This window comes from Chrysemys picta, chromosome 2 (genome assembly GCF_011386835.1).
Source record: "Chrysemys picta bellii isolate R12L10 chromosome 2, ASM1138683v2, whole genome shotgun sequence".
Lineage (NCBI taxonomy): Eukaryota > Metazoa > Chordata > Testudines > Emydidae > Chrysemys > Chrysemys picta.
In genome coordinates, this window is record NC_088792.1 from 141,478,980 (window position 1) to 141,502,931 (window position 23,952).

The following is a 23,952-nucleotide window of genomic DNA, read 5'->3' on the forward strand; positions in this document are numbered from 1 at the left end:
ACGTAGCTGAATTTGCGTATCTTAAATCGACTCCCCGCTGTAGTGTAGATGTACCCAATGTAAGAATCTCTTCTTTGTCATACCATTCCCCCAAAGAATCCAAAGAGAAAAAATCCATCATATCTAGAAGTAAAAGACAATAACTAAAGCAAGATTAGGGAGGAGAATGAACAGAGGGCTTGGAATTAGAAGAAGAAGAAGAATGGAGAACTGCCTTTTAAACAGTTCTCATTATGTTTTTATAATTTTGTACAATGTTTCCATACTACAGTGAGAGGTATGTTAGAAATGCTTTAAAACAAAATGATAGACTTTCTACAAATCAACATGTCATGATTCTTAGGGTCCAAAGTCTATCAACCTTCCTAGGATGGATATAGATGCTATATAATTGAAAACCTGGGAATCCCAGTTCATCAACAGGGTAAAGGAGGTGTTTCTAGCTCTTGCTGTTAAAAAGATATCAGACCTTCAATTTTTCATCATTTCATTGACTAAACTATAGTCAATCTTGGATCTCAGACCAGGTAATTCTAAAATTCCACTTTTCCTAGATCCAGATTTAGGGATAAAAGAGGAAATATTTTATGGTTCTACTTATTTGAAAAATAAAGCAACTGCCTGGAATATTAAAAGCCACAGTGAAAATGGATTAGTAGGCAGAATACGGGTGAGGCCAAAGATGAAAAAAGGAATGCAGTTTATATTGTGATGCAACTGTTTATTTTATAGTTTTGCAGTTTATAATAGAATTTATTTTCTAGATATGACCACATATGTGTTATAAATATAAGTGACCAAATTCTATTGGAGTCAATGGGATTATTTGGCTCATTGTGGCTGCAATATATATTCTGAGGAAAAAATTCATCAAACAAAAATCATGGTAAAAAATTTTCCAGGAGCAACAAAATAGTACAACCAGCACCATACTTACTGGAATTGAATAGGCAATCATCCAGAACCCTCTGCCAAATACACAGTGTTATGAGATTAACATGTTATAACAATTATGTGAACGAATGCATTTTATATAATTTTCTGTTCTAGTTACAATCCTGTAATGAACAAAAGGTTGAATTCATCTGTTTAATAATTATTTGATACCAGACATTAAAATTAACTGTTAACTCATGATTATGGGAAAATGTGAAGTGAGAAAATAAAATGGCTTAACATAGTACTATTCTCATTCTATTCTCAGTTCCATTTTATAAAGAATGAGTGAATGGAAACCAAACATCTTATCCTAGTTTAATGGCAGCAGAAATATTAATAGTCAAGAGCAATCTCTTTTACCTCTCAATAATGTTCCCTCATTAATACGATTTCTTGGTCAGAAAGGGGAAGTGGGAGTCAGGTCTTCTAGGTTGTATTCCTGACCATAACACTGACTATGTGACTCCTGGGCATGTCATTTCACCTTACTGTGCCTCAGTGTATAATGGAGGAGAGGTGTCAACATCACAGAAAACCACCACAAATTGATTATAGTTTGGAATGTAACTCCTTAAAACACACTTCTGTTTAAAAATAGTAGTTCTCTCAAAAGAGAAGTGTTATCTTCAAAATGGTATATATCAGTCTGCCTCACTGTGTGATTCTTCCACATGCTGATCACTCACTGCACTTCCTGCATGTACTGGTTTTCTTTGGCTCTGCTTAGGACCTTTTCCTGCAAACTGTGCCCATATGAAAGATCTTGCGGGATCAGGGCCTGGGATTTAAGGACGGGATTGTCAAAAGTGATCAGCACTGAACCAATTCTGTTTGCACTGAAGTCAATGGCAATGCTGAAACTTCTTGACAATCACATCCATAAAATTCCTTTTGGGCACAACCATTGGCTCTTCTTTGTTTTAATAGCTCAAATGATCTTCCTAATAGTGTATTTCCTTGGAATTCATGACTGGCTGTACCTAAAGGTCCTTGGGGCTGCTACTCATGACACCAGCACCTCTCAGATTGTCATCATTTCCCAAGAAATGTCTTGCACATCTATGGTGGTTGTGTAACTGTAATCCAGATTAATAGCCTCAAAAATATTCACATGTGTCTTTGATAGGCAGTGTCTTTGAGCTTTAAAATTAGGGATGTGAGTTTGAAAGAATCTCACTTGTTTTTGAAGGTAATTACATTAACAATTCTGGCCCTATCAGTGCCAATTCATAATGAAAAAAAAAATACTTTTCCCCTTTATACACCAGAATCATATCATCCCATAGTCTTATTGCCACCAGGCTGTATATATATACATTTCTTTATCTTTTTTCAAAGTTAAACAAGAGTGCTTGTGTGCATCTATCATTTCATTTTTAAGTGTATGTAAATGTACACACATTTTGGTCACTGTTACTGTAAACCAAGCCAGTATGTCTCTTGATAGTGTTAACAGGTCTATTTTATATCCTCTGGACCTTTACCAGGCTTTTGACCATTTTCGTTAAACCTTTCAATTCCTCCAGCTTCATCCCTCTGTCTCATTTTGCAGAATCAGTCATAACATGGATTTAATCTCAAAACACATCTTTTTCTTAAAAGCAAAATAGTCATGTCTCCTTCCCCATCTCCCTCCCCAAATTACTGCAAAACCTGAGAACAATTGGCCAATTCTTTCCTTTGTTTGGAGCCCACTGACTTCAACTGGAAATATGTGTGGCACTTGAAAGAAAAAAAAGGCTCAATTTTAGGCCAATGTCACATGTTATCTTCTCTTAGGCTACATGGTCTGTTTATAACATTCATCTGATAACTCTTGACCCTGGTTTAAACAATTTCATACATTTTAAATTTCCTCTCAAATTCTATGTTTCTTAGTTGTCATTGTTATTTCCTTGTATTTCTTCATTTCTATTTCCACTATATTTCATCTTTGGAAAATGTTTGTGTATAATTAAAAAGTCCATATTGATCTCTATAGCATAGTTAGCAATTACTGCCTGCTGTTTTGTATGTTTTGGTTATCCTCATCCTCTTTCTTTTGATTAGAATGTATTGCCCTGCCTCAAAGGGTCTCAGAAAAAGTGCTGCTTTGTTGGGGTTTTGTAGTGACTGTATTTCCCTGGGATCATTTCAATACTGCAGCATAAACCATGACACATTTTATTAATATATCACAGAGCTGCTGCTTTGTATGTATATATCTGTGCCTTTTCCTTTGAAGCTGGCATGAGAAATGGAGGAATGGTGGTGGTGGGGGGAAAGAAGAAACAAACAACAAAATCAAATATCTTTGTTTTCCAGTATCTCATTTTATCTTAGAGCCTTGAGGACTTTTAAAATTATGTGGCTGCATAATAATGTTTCAAAGACTCTTATTTCCTATCTCACTGTGGGATCAAAGCTCCATGTGTGCAGTATCGTTTCACATGGTCATATTTTACTCTCTTTTGCCAGAACTTCAGACATCCAGAGCTTAAGAAAATCTGTGGGGAATCTGACATTACCCCAGCAGAGAGCCTTGCTATTTTCAAGTTATTTTCTTTGTTTCAATTCTCTGCATCATCTGCTCTGCAGGTTAGAATCTTCTTTGGAAAAATATCTAGGAACCATAATGAATAAGTCTTTGTGCACATTGGAATTCAGGCTTGTTCTTGGAGTTTATCCTAATGGTTGCAAATTCTTCTTCCCCACTCTAATCCATTCTGGATATAAATTCAATGAGTTCACTTGATAGCTGCATAGGGATATAGGTACTACTATACTATATGAGGCCAGTGATATATCTAAACCAGGATTCTATATCCAACAGTGTCCAGTACCATCTCCTTCAGAGGAAAGAGTGAGAAATTCTGTAGAACGCAGTTATAACATAGTATGTTTGACAAAGAAACTTTCTTTCAAATCTTCAATACCTAGAGGTTGGTTTATGCCCTAAAGCACGAGGGTTTCGATCTTTCCAAAATTCATGATTTTTGTTAACATTTACCATTATCACTCTGGATGATATTATTATCCATTTTAATGTCAAATCTTTTCCCTTTCAATGACTTCTTGTGGTAATTAATTCCACAGGCTGATTGTGAGTTGTGGCAGGTTTAGTTTGCTAGACTTACTGCTGAACCAGGCTTCCTGACAAAATCCTTCTTGTTGGAGGAGAGAGAGAGTGAGCACCTGGCCTGTGCAAGACCTGAGGCCTGAACCATAGTCAGTAAAGTCAGGCCATGTATTAAAAGAAATGCTTACAAGTTCATGGTTCAATACATGAACTTTGCAAGGGGTATTGGTAGTGTTGCTAAAACACAGGCACTCCTAAGAAACAACAGATACTGTGTATGTATGTGTACACATTCCAAAAGATTAACACAGGTACATCCTGACCTAACACAGATAAAAGGGTTTGATAGATGTGATGAATAGGGATGTTTTGCCTAAGTCATCTGGAGCAAGCTATAAGGGGAGGTAACAAGCAGATGTCATGAAACATGTAAGGTGGTATGTAAGTTGTTTGACTCTGTCTATAAATGTTGGGGTGCCTCTCCTTAACCCTTTGTGTGGCCTAGGGACAGCAGAAACTCCCACTTCTGACTGAGCCACTTCTTGCTACTGGGCACTCATGTGTCAGTGTAACCTGTAACAATGGTGCCAGAACACTAGGACTGTGCCTTCAGTGCAATAAACCCAGCCAAGTTAGAATAATGCCCATGGTCTTTCTTTATGAGCGACATTGAGGCCTGCTGAATTAGCAGGCTGCATTTTCTGCTAGTGCTAATAACACTGGAGCTCCAAGAACAGAAGCACTGAGCAGCCATAACAACCTGGCAGCAGTAACAACATTCTTCAGCAACATTCTTAACAACACTTGCAGTTTTTCTTGGCTGGGACCTCTGATGCAGCATGCCATTCTAATTCTAATCCTCTGATGCCTCCATATTATGCTTATTTCCTCCCACAGCTCTCACCCCATATTAATGGAACAACAGGCTCCAAGGGATATTTTTTTATCTTTCCCATTTGTAGGGTGTGTTGCTTTGATCATTCAAACTATAAGTTAACTTTAACTGGAATTGACTTCAGAGCTGGAACAAGCCTATTAGAAATGAGTGCTTTAGTACTTCTGCCTCTCCCTGGCCCCCATCTTTCTCTTAAAGTAGGTAAGAATCATATTTGTTTTCTACATTGCTGCATATTGAGCAAAAATCTTAAATGAAGCATCTACCAGCGATTCCTGCAGTAGATCTTTCTTCTTCAGAATGTATGTGTGTGTATATATATTATTATACTGATACATGGTTTGTATCGCTGTGTGTGAATATATATACACATGTCTGAAGCCTCTGCTTTAATATATATATATATATATATATATCTCAAAACATCTCATTCATATATATGTATATGTATATATGAATGAGACGTTTTGATTTTTTTCCTCCAGTATGAGTCCTCACATTTATCTAAGTTTAAATTTCACTGCCCAATTTTCAATATGCTTAGATCTTTCAGGAGACCATCTAAATCCTCCTTAGTTTTTTACCAACTGGGATAGGATATACCATAATCTGAATTCACCACTTTTCTGCCCATTTCATTCATTACATCATTACAAAGTATTCTGATCAACACTGATCCCATATCACCCCCTTAACTACTTTCCTTTCAGAGGAACAACTATTCACTGAGGCTCTGTTCCCTATCACTAAATCAGCTTTTAATCTATGACAGCACATTGCCCATTCATTCTGTAGTTATTTATTTCCTTTAATAGTCTCTTGTCAGAGACCTTGTATGAAGCCTTTAAAAAAGCCAAACAAATCATGTCAACTGGCTCTCCTCCATCACTATTTCATTTACCTTTTTCCAAGAATTCTAACAGTTAGTGAGACATGATTTACTCTCACTGAAGCCATGCTGTTTTAATCCTATCAATTGACACTTATCCATGTATTACATTACTCTGTCTTTAATATACATTCTCAGTCAGTTTCCCCAGAACTGAGGTGAGGTTCATCACTCTGCAGTTCCTTCACTTAAGATGTAGTACTGCATTATAAACTTTCTTATTCCCCTGACATCTGGGGAGTTCCTAGCAGGTGTTATTGCAGACTGTTTTGTACCAACCAATGCTGAAACAGCCAAAGCAGCTACTTCAACTATGTTATTTTCCTGGCACATCCCACTTACCCTGACTGTGGCCCTCTTATACCTCATTTCTTATCCATCTTCCCAGTTAATGTGTTAAAGAAAGGATGGCCCCAAAGGATGGCTTTTGCGAACAGGGGCTGCTAACAGGGGAGTTTCGCAAGGGAGTTTGGAAGGGGAGTGGGAAGGGGGTGAGGGTCCCTTGCCAGTTCTATCTGTTTTCCCTTTATTCCCCTTAAAACCTATAAACCAACTACATTCAAAACTTCTTGCTTAAACAACCCTTTCAGCGAACAGGGGGCTGCAGACGGGAGTTTGACAGAGGGAGGCTTACGATGCTTAGGAAGACCCGCAACACCTGTGCCTGTAGCCAGACAGAGAGCCTGAGCATGGATGCTTCTACCCAGATCCTGGTGTGGTTTTGCAGAGACTGTAACTTGCAATTTCCACTTACTGATATCCAGGCTGGGGGGACCATCCAATGTGAAAGGTGCCTGCTGGTGGAATCTCTCAGGCAGCAGGTGGGAGAGCTACAGGAGGAGTGGCTAGGTGGAGGAGCATCCGAATCCACAAGCAATTCCTGGACAGTGTCCATGTGGAGACAGCTGAGGTAGCTGTCCCAGTACACAGGACTGCTGATACACCACTGGTAGAGGAGGAGATGGCTCAGGGTGGACACTGGCAGCTGGTTACTTCTGGCAGCAGGCAGTGCTCCACCCCTGCTCCGAACCCTTCCGCCATGGTAATAGGTAACCATTATGCTCTTCTTGATACAGGAAAGAAGGAATCACCCCCTACAGTAAAGGAGGAGAAGCCTCGTACCCCTAAGGCTGGGAGGTCTGCTGCCACCACTGCGAATAGGAAACGTAGGGTAGTGGTGGTCAGAGACTCTCTGCTGAGGGGGACAGAGGCACCCATCTGTCACCCTGACATTTCATCTCGGGAGGTATGCTGCCTGCCGGGAGCCCGTATCCGAGACGTTACGGAGGCATTGTCGAGGATTATCCAGCCCTCTGACTACTACACCATGCTACTCATCCATGTGGGCACAAATGATACTGCACGGTGTGACACTGAGCGGATCAAGAGTGATTACAGGGCTCTGGGAGTACGGGTGAAGGAGTTTGGAGCGCAGGTGGTATTCTCTTCGATTCTTCCTGTCAAAGGTAGGGTCCCGGGCAGAGACAGATGCATCATGGAGGTGAATGCCTGGCTGCGAAGATGGTGTCACCAGGAGAGCTTTGGCTTCCTAGACCACGGGATGCTATTTAAGGAAGGATTGCTAGGCAGAGATGGCGTTCACCTTTTGAGGAGGGGAAAGACCCTATTTGGACCCAGGCTGGCTAATCTAGTGAAGAGGGCTTTAAACTAGGTTCGATGGGGACAGGTGAGCAAAGCCCACAGGTAGGTGGGGAACATGGAGACCTGGGAGATGGGTTGGAAACGAGAGGGAGTGTGGGCTATATTGGCAGAGAGAAAGGAATGTCAGGGCAAAACTGGGAGGAAAGATCAAACCAGTATCTTAGATGCCTATATACAAATGCGAGAAGTATGGGAAATAAGCAGGAAGAACTGGAAGTGCTAATAAATAAATACAACTATGACATTGTTGGCATCACTGAAACTTGGTGGGATAATACACATGATTGGAATGTTGGTGTGGATGGGTACAGCTTGCTCAGGAAGGATAGACAGGGGAAAAAGGGAAGAGGTGTTGCCTTATATATTAAAAATGTACACACTTGGACTGAGGTGGAGATGGACATAGGAGATGGAAGTGTTGAGAGTCTCTGGGTTAGGCTAAAAGGGGTAAAAAACAAGGGAGATGTCATGCTAGGAGTCTACTACAGGCCACCTAACCAGGTGGAAGAGGTGGATGAGGCTTTTTTTAAGCAATTAACAAAATCATCCAAAGCCCAAGATTTGGTGGTGATGGGGGACTTCAACTATCTGGATATACGTTGGGAAAATAACACAGTGGGGCACAGACTATCCAACAAATTCTTGGACTGCATTGCAGACAACTTTTTATTTCAGAACGTTGAAAAAGCTACTAGGGAGGAAGCTGTTCTAGACTTGATTTTAACAAATAGGGAGGAACTCGTTGAGAATTTGAAAGTAGAAAGCAGCCTGGGTGAAAGTGATCATGAAATCATAGAGTTTGCAATTCTAAGGAAGGGTAGAAGGGAGAACAGCAAAATAGAGACAATGGATTTCAGGAAGGCAGATTTTGGTAAGCTCAGAGAGCTGATAGGTAAGGTCCCATGGAAATCAAGACTGAGGGGAAAAACAACTGAGGAGAGTTGGCAGTTTTTCAAAGGGACACTATTAAGGGCCCAAAAGCAAGCTATTCCGCTGGTTAGGAAAGATAGAAAATGTGGCAAAAGACCACCTTGGCTTAACCACGAGATCTTGCATGATCTAAAAAATAAAAAGGAGTCATATAAAAAATGGAAACTGGGACAGATTACAAAGGATGAATATAGGCAAACAACACAGGAATGCAGGGGCAAGATTAGAAAGGCAAAGGCACAAAATGAGCTCAAACTAGCTACAGGAATAAAGGGAAACAAGAAGACTTTTTATCAATACATTAGAAGCAAGAGGAAGACCAAAGACAGGGTAGGCCCACTGCTTAGTGAAGAGGGAGAAACAGTAACAGGAAACTTGGAAATGGCAGAGATGCTTAATGACTTCTTTGTTTCGGTCTTCACCGAGAAGTCTGAAGGAATGCCTAACATAGTGAATGCTAATGGGAAGGGGGTAGGTTTAGCAGATAAAATAAAAAAAAGAACAAGTTAAAAATCACTTAGAAAAGTTAGATGCCTGCAAGTCACCAGGGCCTGATGAAATGCATCCTAGAATACTCAAGGAGCTAATAGAGGAGGTATCTGAGCCTCTAGCTATTATCTTTGGAAAATCATGGGAGACGGGACAGATTCCAGAAGACTGGAAAAGGGCAAATATAGTGCCCATCTATAAAAAGGGAAATAAAAACAACCCAGGAAACTACAGACCAGGTAGTTTAACTTCTGTGCCAGGGAAGATAATGGAGCAAGTAATTAAGGAAATAATCTGCAAACACTTGGAAGGTGGTAAGGTGATAGGGAACAGCCAGCATGGATTTGTGAAGAACAAATCATGTCAAACCAATCTGATAGCTTTCTTTGATAGGATAATGAGCCTTGTGGATAAGGGTGAAGCTGTGGATGTGGTATACCTAGACTTTAGTAAGGCATTTGATACGGTCTCGCATGATATTCTTATCGATAAACTAGGCAAATACAATTTAGATGGGGCTACTATAAGGTGGGTGCATAACTGGCTGGATAACCATACTCAGAGAGTTGTTATTAATGGTTCCCAATCCTGCTGGAAAGGCATAATGAGTGGGGTACCGCAGGGGTCTGTTTTGGGACCGGCTCTGTTCAATATCTTCATCAACAACTTAGATATTGGCATAGAAAGTATGCTTATTAAGTTTGCGGATGATACCAAACTGGGAAGGATTGCAACTGCTTTGGAGGACAGTGTCATAATTCAAAATGATCTGGACAAATTGGAGAAATGGTCTGAGTTAAACAGGATGAAGTTTAACAAAGACAAATGCAAAGTGCTCCACTTAGGAAGAAAAAAAATCAGTTTCACACATACAGAATGGGAAGAGACTGTCTAGGAGGGAGTACGGCAGAAAGAGATCTAGGGGGTATAGTGGACCACAAGCTAAATATGAGTCAACAGTGTGATGCTGTTGCAAAAAAAGCAAACATGATTCTGGGATGTATTAACAGGTGTGTTGTGAGCAAGACACGAGAAGTCATTCTTCCGCTCTACTCTGCTCTGGTTAGGCCTCAGCTGGAGTAGTGTGTCCAGTTCTGGGCACCGCATTTTAAAAAAGATGTGGAGAAATTGGAAAGGGTCCAGAGAAGAGCAACAAGAATGATTAAAGGTCTTGAGAACATGACCTATGAAGGAAGGCTGAAAGAATTGGGTTTGTTTAGTTTGGAAAAGAGAAGACTGAGAGGGGACATGATAGCAGTTTTCAGGTATTTAAAAGGGTGTCATAAGGAGGAGGGAGAAAACTTGTTCACCTTAGCCTCTAAGGATAGAACAAGAGGCAATGGGTTTAAACTGCAGCAAGGGAGGTCTAGGTTGGACATTAGGAAAAAGTTCCTAACTGTCAGGGTGGTTAAACACTGGAATAAATTGCCTAGGGAGGTTGTGGAATCTCCATCTCTGGAGATATTTAAGAGTAGGTTAGATAAATGTCTATCAGGGATGGTCTTGACAGTATTTGGTCCTGCCATGCGGGCAGGGGACTGGACTCGATGACCTCTCGAGGTCCCTTCCAGTCCTAGAATCTATGAATCTATGAATACCTCTTGCAAGGACTCATGCTTTGTGCTCACTGGGGATGGAATTTTCAAAAGCACTCATTATTAGATTCACTCTGCTCCCACTGAGGTAAAACTTCAATGGGAATAGTTAGGCCAATGCTGAGACCCAGATCCCTGGATTTCAATGGAAGTTAGGTGCCTAAATACCTTAGCAGATCTGGGACTGAGTTCCTCTCAAAATTCCACCCAGAAAGTGCATGTAAGCACCTCCTAGAGGGCTCAGAAACAATAAACCTGAAATGTAAGCAGAGTGTGAGTGCCAGTAGTATACAGATAACACCAAGCTCTAAATCTCCTTCACATCAAATACAGACAGCACTGTGAGATAAGCTGCAGCATAAAGAGAAACTGGCTAAAACTAAACCTAGGCAAGACAGAAGTGATGTTGGTGGGGAGAGGAAAACATTTTGGACACCTGACCAAAACTACAATGTCACCAGAGGACCTGTGCCCTCTGACTGTCAAGGTGGGGGCACACTTTCAGGGACCTTCTGCATTCTTCATTGTTCCTGGCTAACCAATTGGCATAAATTGCTTAAAGGTTATGACCCTTCTTGTCATATTGGGATTTAGCCATGGTGGTTCTGCCTGTTTGTCAGCCCCAGGCTCATCTTCTGAAATGCATTGTGCATTTTAAAGTGAGTGCCATGGAAAAGTTGCAGATGGTACAACATTTGTCAGCCTGCCTGAGTAACAAAGTGAGGAGAACACTGATGCTCTGCATACTGTATAGACTCCTTGTCCAGTACTAGTTTCAATTTCCAGTTTCTCAGGGGATTTGGTACAGTGTGATAATCTTTATAACTTGAAGACAATTCCAACTGCTGTACATTAAAATATTTTAATCTTAGAAACTAGTTATGGAAGAAGAGGACCCAAGAAAGATTAATCAAAACCTAGTTTATCTGTCTGCTTTTTACCAAAAGCTTCAAATCTTTCCCACTCCCCCGTGTTAAGAATGAGGAGTAAACATGGAGGGAAAGCAATGCCCATTTCTCCCCACTACACAGAGCACTGTGGATGTAGAATTCTAAGGAGATTGTCTTTAAAATAGCATCTCATCACCATACATCTAATTTTATTTAATTATAAATATAATCTTTATTACTATCCTGTGCACAATACCACTCTCTTGATTATGTGACATAAATAATGTATAGAAAAGCTACATTTAACTTTAATGCTATTGAGATTTATTTCTGCAAAGCAGATACATTTGGAAAGCCTGGATAGCAACTATTCCTTTTCACTTGCAGCTTCATATGGATGTCCCAATGTGGCTTTTAAATCTTAATTAAACCTCACTTTTACTATGCACCTGTTTATGATTAGGCCTAAATTATAGTTTAGTGCATGTTGCACTGTAATAGGACATTATGCAAAGAAACTGAAAAGCACACCGAAGTCTCAGTGGTTGTGTTTTTTATGACTAACCACATAAAACTCAAGATTTTACTATAGAAATTTACTTAGTTCAAAATAGGAACTGAATCCCCAAAGCAGGCATAATAAAAAAAAAATCAATTTGTTGTCCTCATAAAATAATATATATACTAATACTATAGCATATATACTAATACTATAGCATATGCTAGTAGCATCTTCCATAAATCAAATTGCAAAACAGATTCAATTTTAATCTATAGCTGAAACAGATGAAAACAGAGGAGAAGCTCACCAGTATTGGTGGCTATTGTCATTGGTCCACATTGTGTTGCATCATTTTGTGGCAATGATGGGATATAGCAAGAAGAAAAGAAAACTTGCATCTGAAAATAGTTCATGTTCCCAAGCAAAATCATAGCCACTGAAAGATTACATTTGGGGGTTCAATTGGCATAGTTTGTGTGGGCACATGCTTAGTATTCCTATCTCCCTTTGTTTTGATGCCAGCATTTAGACTTGGCCAGGATGTAGAATCTGTGACGAAAATGAGTTCAGTCACTTTTAGCAATCTTCTTAATTGGAGGAGAATTTTAAAAAGTAAAAAAAAAAAATTTCCTATACCATTACAATTTTCACAACTTCTTAAGTTAAATAGGGCTACCGACAAAACTGGCTTTCCAGATGCAAGAAAACACTCAAGAAAATACTTTTATTTTAAGGTAGCGAGTAGCCTTGTTTCTTCAGAGGAATTTGGTCTGGATTAGGCAGTTATGAATATTTCACACAGAATGTTTGCTGTAGGAATAGGAACAGAATCCAAATCCAAATCTTATCCACAAAACCACAGTGACCCTCAGACAATTTGCTTCAGCTTTATGTGTCTCGGTCACAATGAGTAAAAATTTCAAAATTTCTTAACCTGTGTCCCATTTTCCAAAGTAAAAACCAGATTAATAAAACCTTAAGGAATATTTGGGGATTTAATTTCCTAGATGAAAACATCGCAGAGGGGAGCAGGAGGAGGGGGATTCAATCTGTAGAGTCATTAGGTTAATTCTAGCTATAAAAGGGAATGGTTGAGTTTCTCAGATTAGGCAATATTCTTTAAAAGAAAATACTGTTTATTTGTCAAGAAATATGAAAGCTGATATTCAACCCACACAAAGGATAAATTCCTCCCTGATATGAGTACATTACATATAATGGAGTTGTGCCCGAGATAAATTGGTACCAATGTGCTTAATAGAGGAAAAGGTTGTACATTTACATAGATGAATAAATATATGCGTTTGTATTTTTTCTGGAATTAGAGAAATAACATGTATACCTCAAATTCTCCTTTACCTCCAAATTGGTGGAAAAAGGCCTGTCTTTGAAGAGAACCTATAGACAATCGGGATAATATTTCTTAAAAACAATTATTAGTCTTGCATTCATATGATATGGAAGCTTTTCTGTTACATGTCTACTAAATGTATTTACCTATCTCAGAAGCAGCAACTGTGATGTTGTACCAAGGCGTTTCCTCTCTGTCAAAGATCTTGGCAGTCTTAATGGTTCCAGTGTTAGCATCAATGATGAAATACCTATCTTCTTCTGTATTATGGTCAATGAAATACCTATGAAGGAATAAAAAAGCATAAATGCACAGATCTACTCTTTGTGGCATATATTATTGCACAGCTGAAGAGGCTACAAAGGAACAGAATATGGGCTAATTTGTAAGTCTTTAAAAATGGTACAGATTTTTTAAAAGGTAAGGAGACGTTCTATATTATCAAAGGATCCAAAATAAAATTACATTTATTTCTTATTTCATCATGCAACTTGATTTTTTTTTCCAAAACAAAATTTCCATAGGAATTTACAAGACACATTTTGCCAGGAGTTGATTTTTACATAGCAGGGGGAAAAAAGGTATAATTCTATTATTAATTATTTGCTGTGACTGCAGTCTCTCTTGCTTGCTTATTTCCTGTACTGATAGTATAGCATGTCTCACTTTTTATGAATTTTGAAACATGATGACGTAAGATATTTTAGAACATTAAGGGTTGTGGGGATCAGAAATAGCTGATTCATGAAACTGCAAGAGACACTGGACTAGAAGCAGAACTAACCAAGCTTAACTGCTTTGGTTTGTTGGCATGTTGCCTAGCTGTGAAAGTGAGAGCCTTGAAGTAGGGCAAGCAAAACAACAGCAACAAAAACAGAGTGAGGGAACACAAAGAAAGAGATTGGCAAGCAATATTTGTCAATGTATAATTCATTCACAATTATTTTTAATAAATTTGTCATTTACAGACTTTAGTCAAGCTTTCTTTCTAACTCCAGGCTTGTTCATAATCTCTGATGAAAAATAAAGGAAGAAGATACTGAATATCTCTTATGTACTGTAAGTGATTCTTCAGATAGTTTGACAGTTGTGCTGTTCTGTGATAGTTCTAATAGACAGAAGTTTATGTAGGTCACATACCACATTGAAAATGAAAAAAATATTTTCATTACTATGATTTATATATCACTACAAACATGTATTGTACATTGCAGGATAATAAAATACATAGTCCCTATTCCAAGGAGTTTCTAATCTAAGAGTCTAGCCCCTGCAGACACTGACTACTAGACACAGTGCTTATGACCGAGAGCAGACCCATTATTGACTATTCACAGTAGTATGTACTACACTTAGTTTTGTTTGAATGTGAGCACTATACCCTAGGATTAGATATAATACAATGAGTACAGCTAGAGATGGGAGTAAGTGAAACAAGGATTACAATGATAGGAACACATGAATGCTTATGGATATTATGTCCAACTAATATCAAATCACTAGAAAAACTTATAAGGGTAACCAATATTACCATAGCTCAAAGACAGCAATTTCATGCTAATAAAACAGTCAAATATTTGTCCCCAAATTTGTAGCTTTTGTAGTATAACATAGATTGAATTTTGATTCATTTGTGAACTATATCTATATTATACTTGATTTTCACAGCTGCATAACAAATGGTGGCTTTAGTTTCTAAAAGAGGAACAGCTCTGTCCACATCAATTGCATACATATATTCAATGGGAGATTAAAGCACTGTGTTGAATGAATAATTTCATTTTTCTTTTTGTCACTTATGAAAACAATTTATTTCACTCACTGTTTCAATTCACTTACTATGATACTAGAGGGAAAAAAAAGTTTTGAATCTACCCACGGTTGTGTTTACTTTTTCTCTAATTTTATTTACATACATATAGGGATGTATCTGAAAAAATCTATTGGATGGCTAAATATTTTCATGGCAAAGGTAAGAGAAATATTCTTTGGCCTAAATAAATGGAATACTGGACTGTTCTTTCATCTTGCCTTATATCTTATACGGATAGAGTGCTTCCCTGTCTTCTAAGAGTCTAGAGTTCTCCTTAAAACCCACTTCTTGCATAAAGATTTCCAATACTGATATTTTCATTGGGGTTTCCAACCTTCATGTGTTCCAATTGTTTTTTGTATATCCTATCTAGAAGCATCTTACCAGTAGTTACTGTAGCATGGAGTCCCCCTGATTTCAACTGGAAGAAATGATGCATGCAGCACTAACTGTTTGCTGTATCAGACCTTTTGATGGCAAACTCTTCACATGTATTTTATAAGACTCTTGTCTCCTATGTATGGTAAACCATTGTAGGTATGACCTGAAGAGCATCCCAATTCCAGAGGGCCAGTATCAGGTAGTGCGTTTCAGCTAGTCTGACTAATTCAGTGTATCCCACTTCACTTCTGTTATAATCTGTCTAATAGGTATTACGTAAGGTATCATTAGAAAACCAATAACACAATAATCATTAATATTTGTGCATGGTGTATGTACAATAAATTCCCCAAGGACTGAACAAACATGAACGAAATATGGGACTAAAATGTGTTTGAACCAGACAAGTCTGGAGAATGGGTAAACAGGTTTTTTTCCAAACAAAGGAAAAAGGTCGATGCCTCTCTCCAGGTGTAATCACAGACAGTTGGCAATCACAGTCAAGTGGCCATTCATTGGCATATCAGAGGCAGCAGGGACAGATCAATGTGCACTGTAGAAAGAACCAACAAGGAAGAAAGCAGCCTGGAACCTTCTCCATCAGACACCATGGCACCTTTCCTTCACAGCAGGGACACTGAACTTTGAGAAGGATACATTTCAAAAGTTCACTGGACTATAAAAGACAGGGGCAAAGAACCCCAAGTTATCTTTCACCTAACACAATTAGGTGGGAGATCCAAAGGGCTCCAAAAGTTCTGAGTACAATCCTATTTAGGTTAAGCTACTGATTTTTATCAGTCCCTTGAATGGACACTTTGATGTACTTATAAAGTATGATGAATGCATTCTATTGGTGCTCTAGAAATAAGCTTCCTGCCTCTTAATAACCAGCTCCACTGGATTCAGGTTGATGACCAAATAGCTTCACTCATATAGCCTATTTTAGAGCTAGATGACTATACTTCACTTAGGTTTTTTTCAATTTCTTGCTCCAATCAACAACAACAAACCCCAAAACAAACAACTAAACAAAAAACATCTTGCTGCTTAAGATATTAATTAATTACATTGTTATTACTATTAATAATACTAGTGATGAATGTTAGTGCTTCTACAGAATAGAAAATGGGGATATAGCATCAGTTCTAAAGCTTCAAATTGTTTCTCCAAAACTGAATTTTCATCATAGATGAAACTGAGATGCAACCTGCACCACCCTTCTGTCAGGAGAGAGTCTGTGCCCCAGAGGGGGATTCGCTGGCGAGAAGGTCAAATGAAATGCGCATCACTGTTTTCCCTGGGTCTTCTGACCCAGTTCCTGGTCAAAGCTATCAATTTTGGTGTGGGGGTGGAGGCCGCACTGGCCAGCTCTATGTCTTTTAGTTGAGCAGTGGTTGCAAGTGCCCTCAGTTATCTTTAAAAAAGCAAAGTATATTTGCCATGAGGCAGAAACAAACACAAGTTATAAAGAAATTACCATAGACAGATGTGAAAAGCAAAGTGAGTTAGGCTCTGAGCTTAGATACAGAAACTATTGGGCAAGGGAGATTTTCAAAAATACCTAAGATTTTAGAAACACAATAACTATTGATAGTCTTTCACTGAGATTTTGCTTCCAAATCCCTTAGAAGCTTTTGCAAAATCTCCCTAAATTAACTGAAGATTTCATATAATACCAAAATCTGTCTCTTTGTCAAGCCAAACAAGCTGTCAGTTGGAGTTACTGCATGCCTCTCTCCAGTCATTTTGGTTTATTGGAAAACCTAGCTTTTCATCCTATCCTAACCCCTTTTATTGGCTTACACATTACATTATAGATAGTACAAACCCAGTTTGGTGTCTGTCTCATACCTCTCAACAGCTATGGACAATAAGAAATATTCTTGTTCAATTCCCCTTTGTAATCTGACATACATAGCTATCTGTCCTAATAATCCTCCATAAATCATTTCTGAGACAGACCTGAGTTCACAACTCCCAATACATCTTTGACTTTACACATCAAAGCATGTTTAGCCAGGCAACCTTTAGATAAACTGCTCAGCCCCAAAACAAAAATACCAGTCAAAGAAATAGATATCTTGGCATACCTATTAATCACACTATTCACAGACATAGTATTATATAATTAAATAGCACTAGAGTGATACCTATTGGGAAACTTTATTTGGCTTCAAATCGTAGCAGAGCCTCTTTCGTCACTAAAGACTCTCAGATTTAAAGCGAGGGTCAGAGGGAAGAGCTCTCAAACAGTAGTTCAGAAAAAAGGAAGTTATTCCTTTAAGTTTACCATCTGTGATCAAAAGTTTGCACAAAGATTTTGATCAAGACAAACCTTAAGGATGCTGCAGCCTATTGTTTATGTAAGAAACAGCCACATAATACTGAGTGATGTGATGCGTACAGCTAGCTTTGACTGGTGTCTTGAGCCTAACACAATGGATGTGTTTTGATTTAAAAAAGCATCTCAGAGGACTGTTAGATTGTCATCGCCACCCAAAAAATAGAGAAATGGGATCCCAAGAGGCCAAGGTTCTACTTATTAAGAAAATCTCTCACTGTTGTTAACTCTGTTTTCTCTCATGGCATAAGTACTCCACCACTCTAGTGCGGAGAGAAAGGGTTTGTGTTTATGTGGTGGTGGGGACAGCATAAGGAATTTTTCCTTCCTTGCAGTTTCAATCTGCACATTCCTTTTCGGGTCATGGGTGAAGGGGGCATAGCCTCATTATGCACTAGAACTTAGCAGATCTGGCTAGCCTTGCCTCGGGGTAAGCGATGGAGTATACAGCACTTCACAAAGGGTTGTAATAGATGTGCTGCCTGTACACTCCTGGGAAAGCTCCACATGGTCAGTTATTACAAGCTGTGCCTAACGATGCAATTCTACCCCGAAAGATTTAAACCTGTACCCTTCTCCATCAGACCCTAGCAAAAGAAGGCAGCCTAAGGTTGACATCTGAGTTAAAAAAAAAAAAAGAGAGCGTCCCCACTCATCCTTACTGCTGGTCAGAGGGGCTGAATCTGTATATGAACTCTAAATTGATGCACGGGGTTTCCCCATCTTAAATATAGATAAAAGTAACTGTTTGGCCCTAACGGAAGAAAACTGGTAATATTTAGACTTTCAGGCCTTAAGAAGGGTTATTGAATGCGAAGATCCAAGAGAGAGGGGTTAGATCTTATATCCACAGTCCTCCATGTCCACCCTGGTTTGAGTCTAACCACATTTCATCAGTTCATGACAGCCATTTCACCTGGGTGGCCTTGAAGATTTAAAACCCATTGCTTACTTTATTGGTAAAATGAGATTTGAGCAGAGTCTTTCCTGTCATCCTCATGCATTCAAATGACAAGATATTTATAATGTTCTTCCAGAAAGAAGTTGTGTGCCAGTTGAAGGCAATGGTGCTTAACATCTGCATGGTCCCAAAGAAAATATACTAGATTATGAATTTGTCTCATCAGGCAAGACTCAAACTCAGGAGACTGTAATCCAATCCAGCTCTAAATTGGCACCGATGAGAAAGACTGAGGGTTGTGCATGTCACTGTCCTCCTTAAGTATATGAAAAGGTCTGAGGATAGATAAGCTGGTTTAATTACCTAAGAGGCTTTACAAGTTGATTAGATCCAATACATTAAAATCTTGGATTAAATTTCAAGTGACCTGGACATTTTTGAGTATGTGCGGGCACTGTCAGAGAGATGGCTGCTCCAGCTGCAGCTAGCCACAGCTTGCTGGTCAGAAGACAGAACCTTCATTAAACATTACTAGAGCTCCTCAAATGTGGACAAATACAACTCGGCAGATGCAGCCTTCAGATGTACCTCCCAAATGTGAAAAACTATGTGGCATTAGCCCACTATGTATGAAAACAGATTACCTTTCATTCTGAGAAAAGGGAATGCTGTTTGTATGAGGAGGGGGAAATATTTCCTCTACTTTTATTCACTCTTATTTTATTACACTTTTATTCACTGACAACTTCTACACATTTGTTAACACATGGGTCATCTTTCCCTCCCTTGACCATGTGAACTGTATTATCTTGCTTTTCTAGGAAAAAGATTTCGCACAGTCAACTTGTGGAACTCCTTACCTGAGAAGGTTGTGAAGGCTAGGACTATAACAGAGTTTAAAAGAGAACTGGATAAATTCATGGTGGTTAAGTCCATTAATGGCTATTAGCCAGGACGGGTAAGGAGTGGTGTCCCTAGCCTCTGTCTGTCAGAGGATGGAGATGGATGGCAGGAGAGAGATCACTTGATCATTGCCTGTTAGGTTCACTCCCTCTGGGGCACCTGGCATTGGCCACTGTCGGTAGACAGGATACTGGGCTAGATGGACCTTTGGTCTGACCCGGTACGGCCTTTCTTATGTTCTTATGTTATTTGCTTCCACATTTACTTTCTTCACCTTTGCAAGGACAGGAAAACCTATAAGGACCTAAGTTAGAAGCCAATGTAAGATGAAGATCCCTCTTATTTTACTGACTTCACTGAATTCTTCAGAGAATTATTCCTGCTGCAATGGCACTTCAAATAGGTGTATTGATACTGGGCCTCTCACTATTATATTCAGAATCCCCCTTTTTCAGATAAATAAATATTTTACTCAGGTACCAATATTGAGTTCAGTAAAATACAAGACTCAGTCTCCATCCCAAGGAATTTACATGCTAAATGTGATTTTAATAACATATTTACTCATGCTTTTGGACGTATATATACAAAATAGCAGACTAAGTCACATAAGAATAAGTTTATATATTCAGATCTGTTTACTACAGATTGGTGAAGATCAATCCTTCAGATCAAATCATGTCCAGATTTTGGGGACACTCAGATATACGACCTGATTCTTCATGCTATACGCAAGTTTTACTCTAGTGTAATTATGCTGAAGTTAGTGCAATTACATCATCAAGGAGTGAAAATTCAGGCCCTTTGAAGCTCAACAGAGAAACAAACGGTCAGTTTTGCTATCAAAACTATGGATAAGGGAAGAAACCATTCTGGTTGTTGAGAAATTTTGACCACCTTGTACTCGAAATCTGTGATATGATAGCATCTTTTGGGATTATAAACGGCTGTTTATGTATGCATAGCAGAGATTGAGCACACAGCTTGACCTTGCCCAATAATATTTTGGGTATCTACAGGGAAGGAGCAGCAATTGGATGAGAGCTGCTTCTGTTCCAACACTGTCACTAAAGAGATGTACACTGCAGCCCCAGGGAAGACCCACAGCAAATCAGACAAAGCAGAAGATTTGTAGTCTTCAGCCAGGCAAAATAGGGTGCTCTTCATATATTTTGATTTACAGACAAGCTTGCAGACCTTTGGGAAAAGAATATTGAGGGAACAGAAAGGGCAAAGGTATAAGATGACAGGAAAAGAAGGCCCTAGAACTGGGTGAATTTTTCTGGCAAAAAATGCAGATTCACTGACACTGAAATGTTGTGTGAATGCATGTTTGCCAAATTGTTCATGTCAAAAAACCAGGACACAAAAATGCCCAAAGAGTAAAAAATGTTGAAATGAAAAGTTAAAAAAAGACAATGTTTTGATTTTTTGATTCAAAATAACTTTTCATTTGAAAATATGCTTCAATTTTATTTATTTATTTAAAAAACCACCCAAAATAAAACCTTTTGTTTTGGGTTAACTGAAATTTTTCCTTTGACCCAATACAATTTTTATTTATTTATTTTTCAATTCACAGAAAATTTTGAAAAAAAAAATCGTTTTGGTTCAACCCATTATTTTTCTTCTGATTTTTTTGGAATTGCCAGAAAACAAAACAAAAATCAGTTATTTGTATAGCTCTACTGCACACTGAAACTCCTGCAGAGACATGCAGAGTGGGAAAACTTTACAGTCCATTTATCAGGGCTTTGATGCCATCCTACTCACTGTGTCATCATAGTGCCTTACAAATTCTACGAGTAAACACAAGAAAGGATCTCTACCTTTTTATCCATCCTTTGCTTTGCACCAAAGTAGGTTCTGCAGTCGCCAACAGAGTGATTCCCATCTATTACCCAGATTCTTAAAAATACAACAGGGTGATCCCCGTAGCAGAGATTCATAAAATACAGCCAAAGTGATATATTCAATCTATACAGAACACAGACAGAAAACAGTTCATTCTCTATACTACACCATGATTTAAAATATCAAACTGACCCTTTTCTTCATATACATTATATACTGCATCACTGCTGAGTGTAGTAAGGACCTTCTGTTGGCTTCTGTTCTCATCATTCATATGCTGTGTTCCATATTAGTCAAGTATTTGTGGTGTTGTTGACCTTATTCTCACACAGTGATTACATACAACTTTCCAGATTACAGTAAGGATCCTACCACTAACCTGACATTTCCATATTAAGCCTGTGCTCCCACAGTTCACAGACTACATTCCATAACATAATAGCTTATACTGTTTCGGCATGTACTGGGCCTACTTTATGGTAGGGCTTTTCACTGCACTCTTTCCATACTGCATTCCAGACTATTATAGGAGCTTTATATTTCACTGATAATGTAATGTGTTTCAATCTTATATTAGGTGCCTGTCACTCCACTGTTTATATGTATTGTGCGCCAAACTGAAATAGGAGATGCTATTCTTTCATTTATATATTGTGGCCTACTTTCTCAATGGAAATCTTCACTCCACTTATATGCTGCATTCCATATTTAATATGGGTTTTTTCTCTCCATCAGCAGAACATGTACCATAAAATAAAAAGGGCCCTAGAGTAATAAGTGATTCTGGGTAGTGTGTTTGCCATAGAACCCACTTGAGCAAGCAGCTCCAGCTCCCTGTTCTGCTTCCTGTTGCAGTGTGGGCGTCTGACAGGATATAGGTCAGGATGTCTACCAGATCACAGAAGCTCATTAGATCTATCTTCCCAAAGACATGTAAGATAATTGAACCTGTGAAATTTGGCTTTGTCTGGTTTTTTTTTTTTTTTTTTTTTGGAAGGGTGGGGCTAGAATAGTTAGCTTTCATTATCTTCCCTATTTGTCAGCAGTGGGTTTTAGGAAGACCAGCTACTAGGCAGGAAAGAAAAAACTATAAGAACAGAATTCTTGCAACATTCATTTCATTTCCAAACCCACACTATAGATCCCTCACATACTCACTCCTAAGATTCTGATACTGAACCAGAACCTACTTTGTGTAAGCACAGGTTTGGCTATAGGTTCCTCAAATCCAAAGGACTTCAAAAATTAAGGAGGGTTCAGAATTTGAGGGGTTGCTTTTGTTCCATCTCTAATAAATATAAAATTTTGCATTTAAGAACATAAATATAATCCAGCTCAAGATAATTAAAGTTCTTAAAGGTCACAAAAAGAATGTTGGTAGTACATTGAATTTCAAGAGAATATACTCTTTGTTACGATACGCATCTCAGTGTTCCTTTTAAAATATCAAAAAATTTTCTGGCTCTCTAAAGTACGATACCGTATAATTTGTCAAATCATCCCTATATTTTATTACCAATGCAGCAAAAGTTGAAATAGGTTCCTGCATTTGCTCCATTATTTGAAACCCAAATTGATTTCCCTATATAATGTTAATTTTGTAATTCTGTGAATAAATAATGTATTATTTAATTAGTAGGTTATTTGAAAGCTCCAAACAGAAGGTTAGCAATTTAATCCAGACTAAATTGACGCAAGTCTGAGTTCATTACAGCTCCCAGATACCCTCAGTGGCTGGAAAGCAGGATTTTCTACTCTGTAACAGAGTAGGTATCTTAACCACTATCATTTATCATCCATTATGAGGTAATACTATGCGACAGTTAGACAAAGCAGAAAGGCAAAAGCAGCAAGGAGACTCTACTACATGCTCTACTAACTTCCTATAAAATGAGCAGTCTGAAGCTCACAGAAAAGCTTTTCCAATTTTGTAGGTTTCCTTAATCTGGTTAATGCTTTCTACCTTTCCTGGAAATAAAGCAGCTGCTTTGTATAAAAGGCAACTGAACCATGTGGCCCAATTTACTTCGTATCTAAATCTTCCATGTGTTATTGTGTTTTAGCTATAGTTACAAGAGTCAGGTTGGAGGGGAGGGGAAGAAAGCAGTTTATTTTCTAGTGCATTCAGGAAGGTACTCAGACTACTTCAGTTTCCTATTGTTAATCAAGCTCTGCACTGACTAATGAAGTTCATTATAGCAAAGTGGAATACAGAGTGGTTTGGTTCAACATGAAAATGCTTCGAATTTTAAAACACTAATACAGTGAAACCTGCCTTAATCAGCCCTGGAAGGATCCAACAAAAGTCAATCACTTAGAAGAGACAATATTTAACCAAACAATGATAGAAACTGTACCGAAAAGCGGGATACGTTTATATTTGTTGTTATTTCTATTACAGTAGCACATAGAGATCAAATCAAGATTAGGACCTTTGTATCAGGGACCGTCTGTTCAAACAGCTAGTAAGAGACAATCCTTGCTTTGAACACCTTACAATCTAATTTAAGGCAGGACAAAACAAATGGGTCTAACAGATGATTGCAGGAAATCTTA

General features: G+C 38.5%; 1 protein-coding gene across 9 annotated transcripts in view; it reads right to left on the reverse strand.

Moving 5' to 3' along the window:
• CDH18 (cadherin 18) overlaps nucleotides 1-23,952 on the reverse strand; it is an 896,035-nt gene that overhangs the window by 43,553 nt on the left and 828,530 nt on the right. For all 9 annotated transcript variants that reach the window (XM_042859886.2, XM_042859885.2, XM_065584267.1 and 6 more), the window contains one exon: nucleotides 13,347-13,483. In XM_042859886.2, the coding sequence (XP_042715820.1) occupies nucleotides 13,347-13,483 (137 nt within the window). The remainder of the gene's footprint in view (nucleotides 1-13,346; nucleotides 13,484-23,952) is intronic.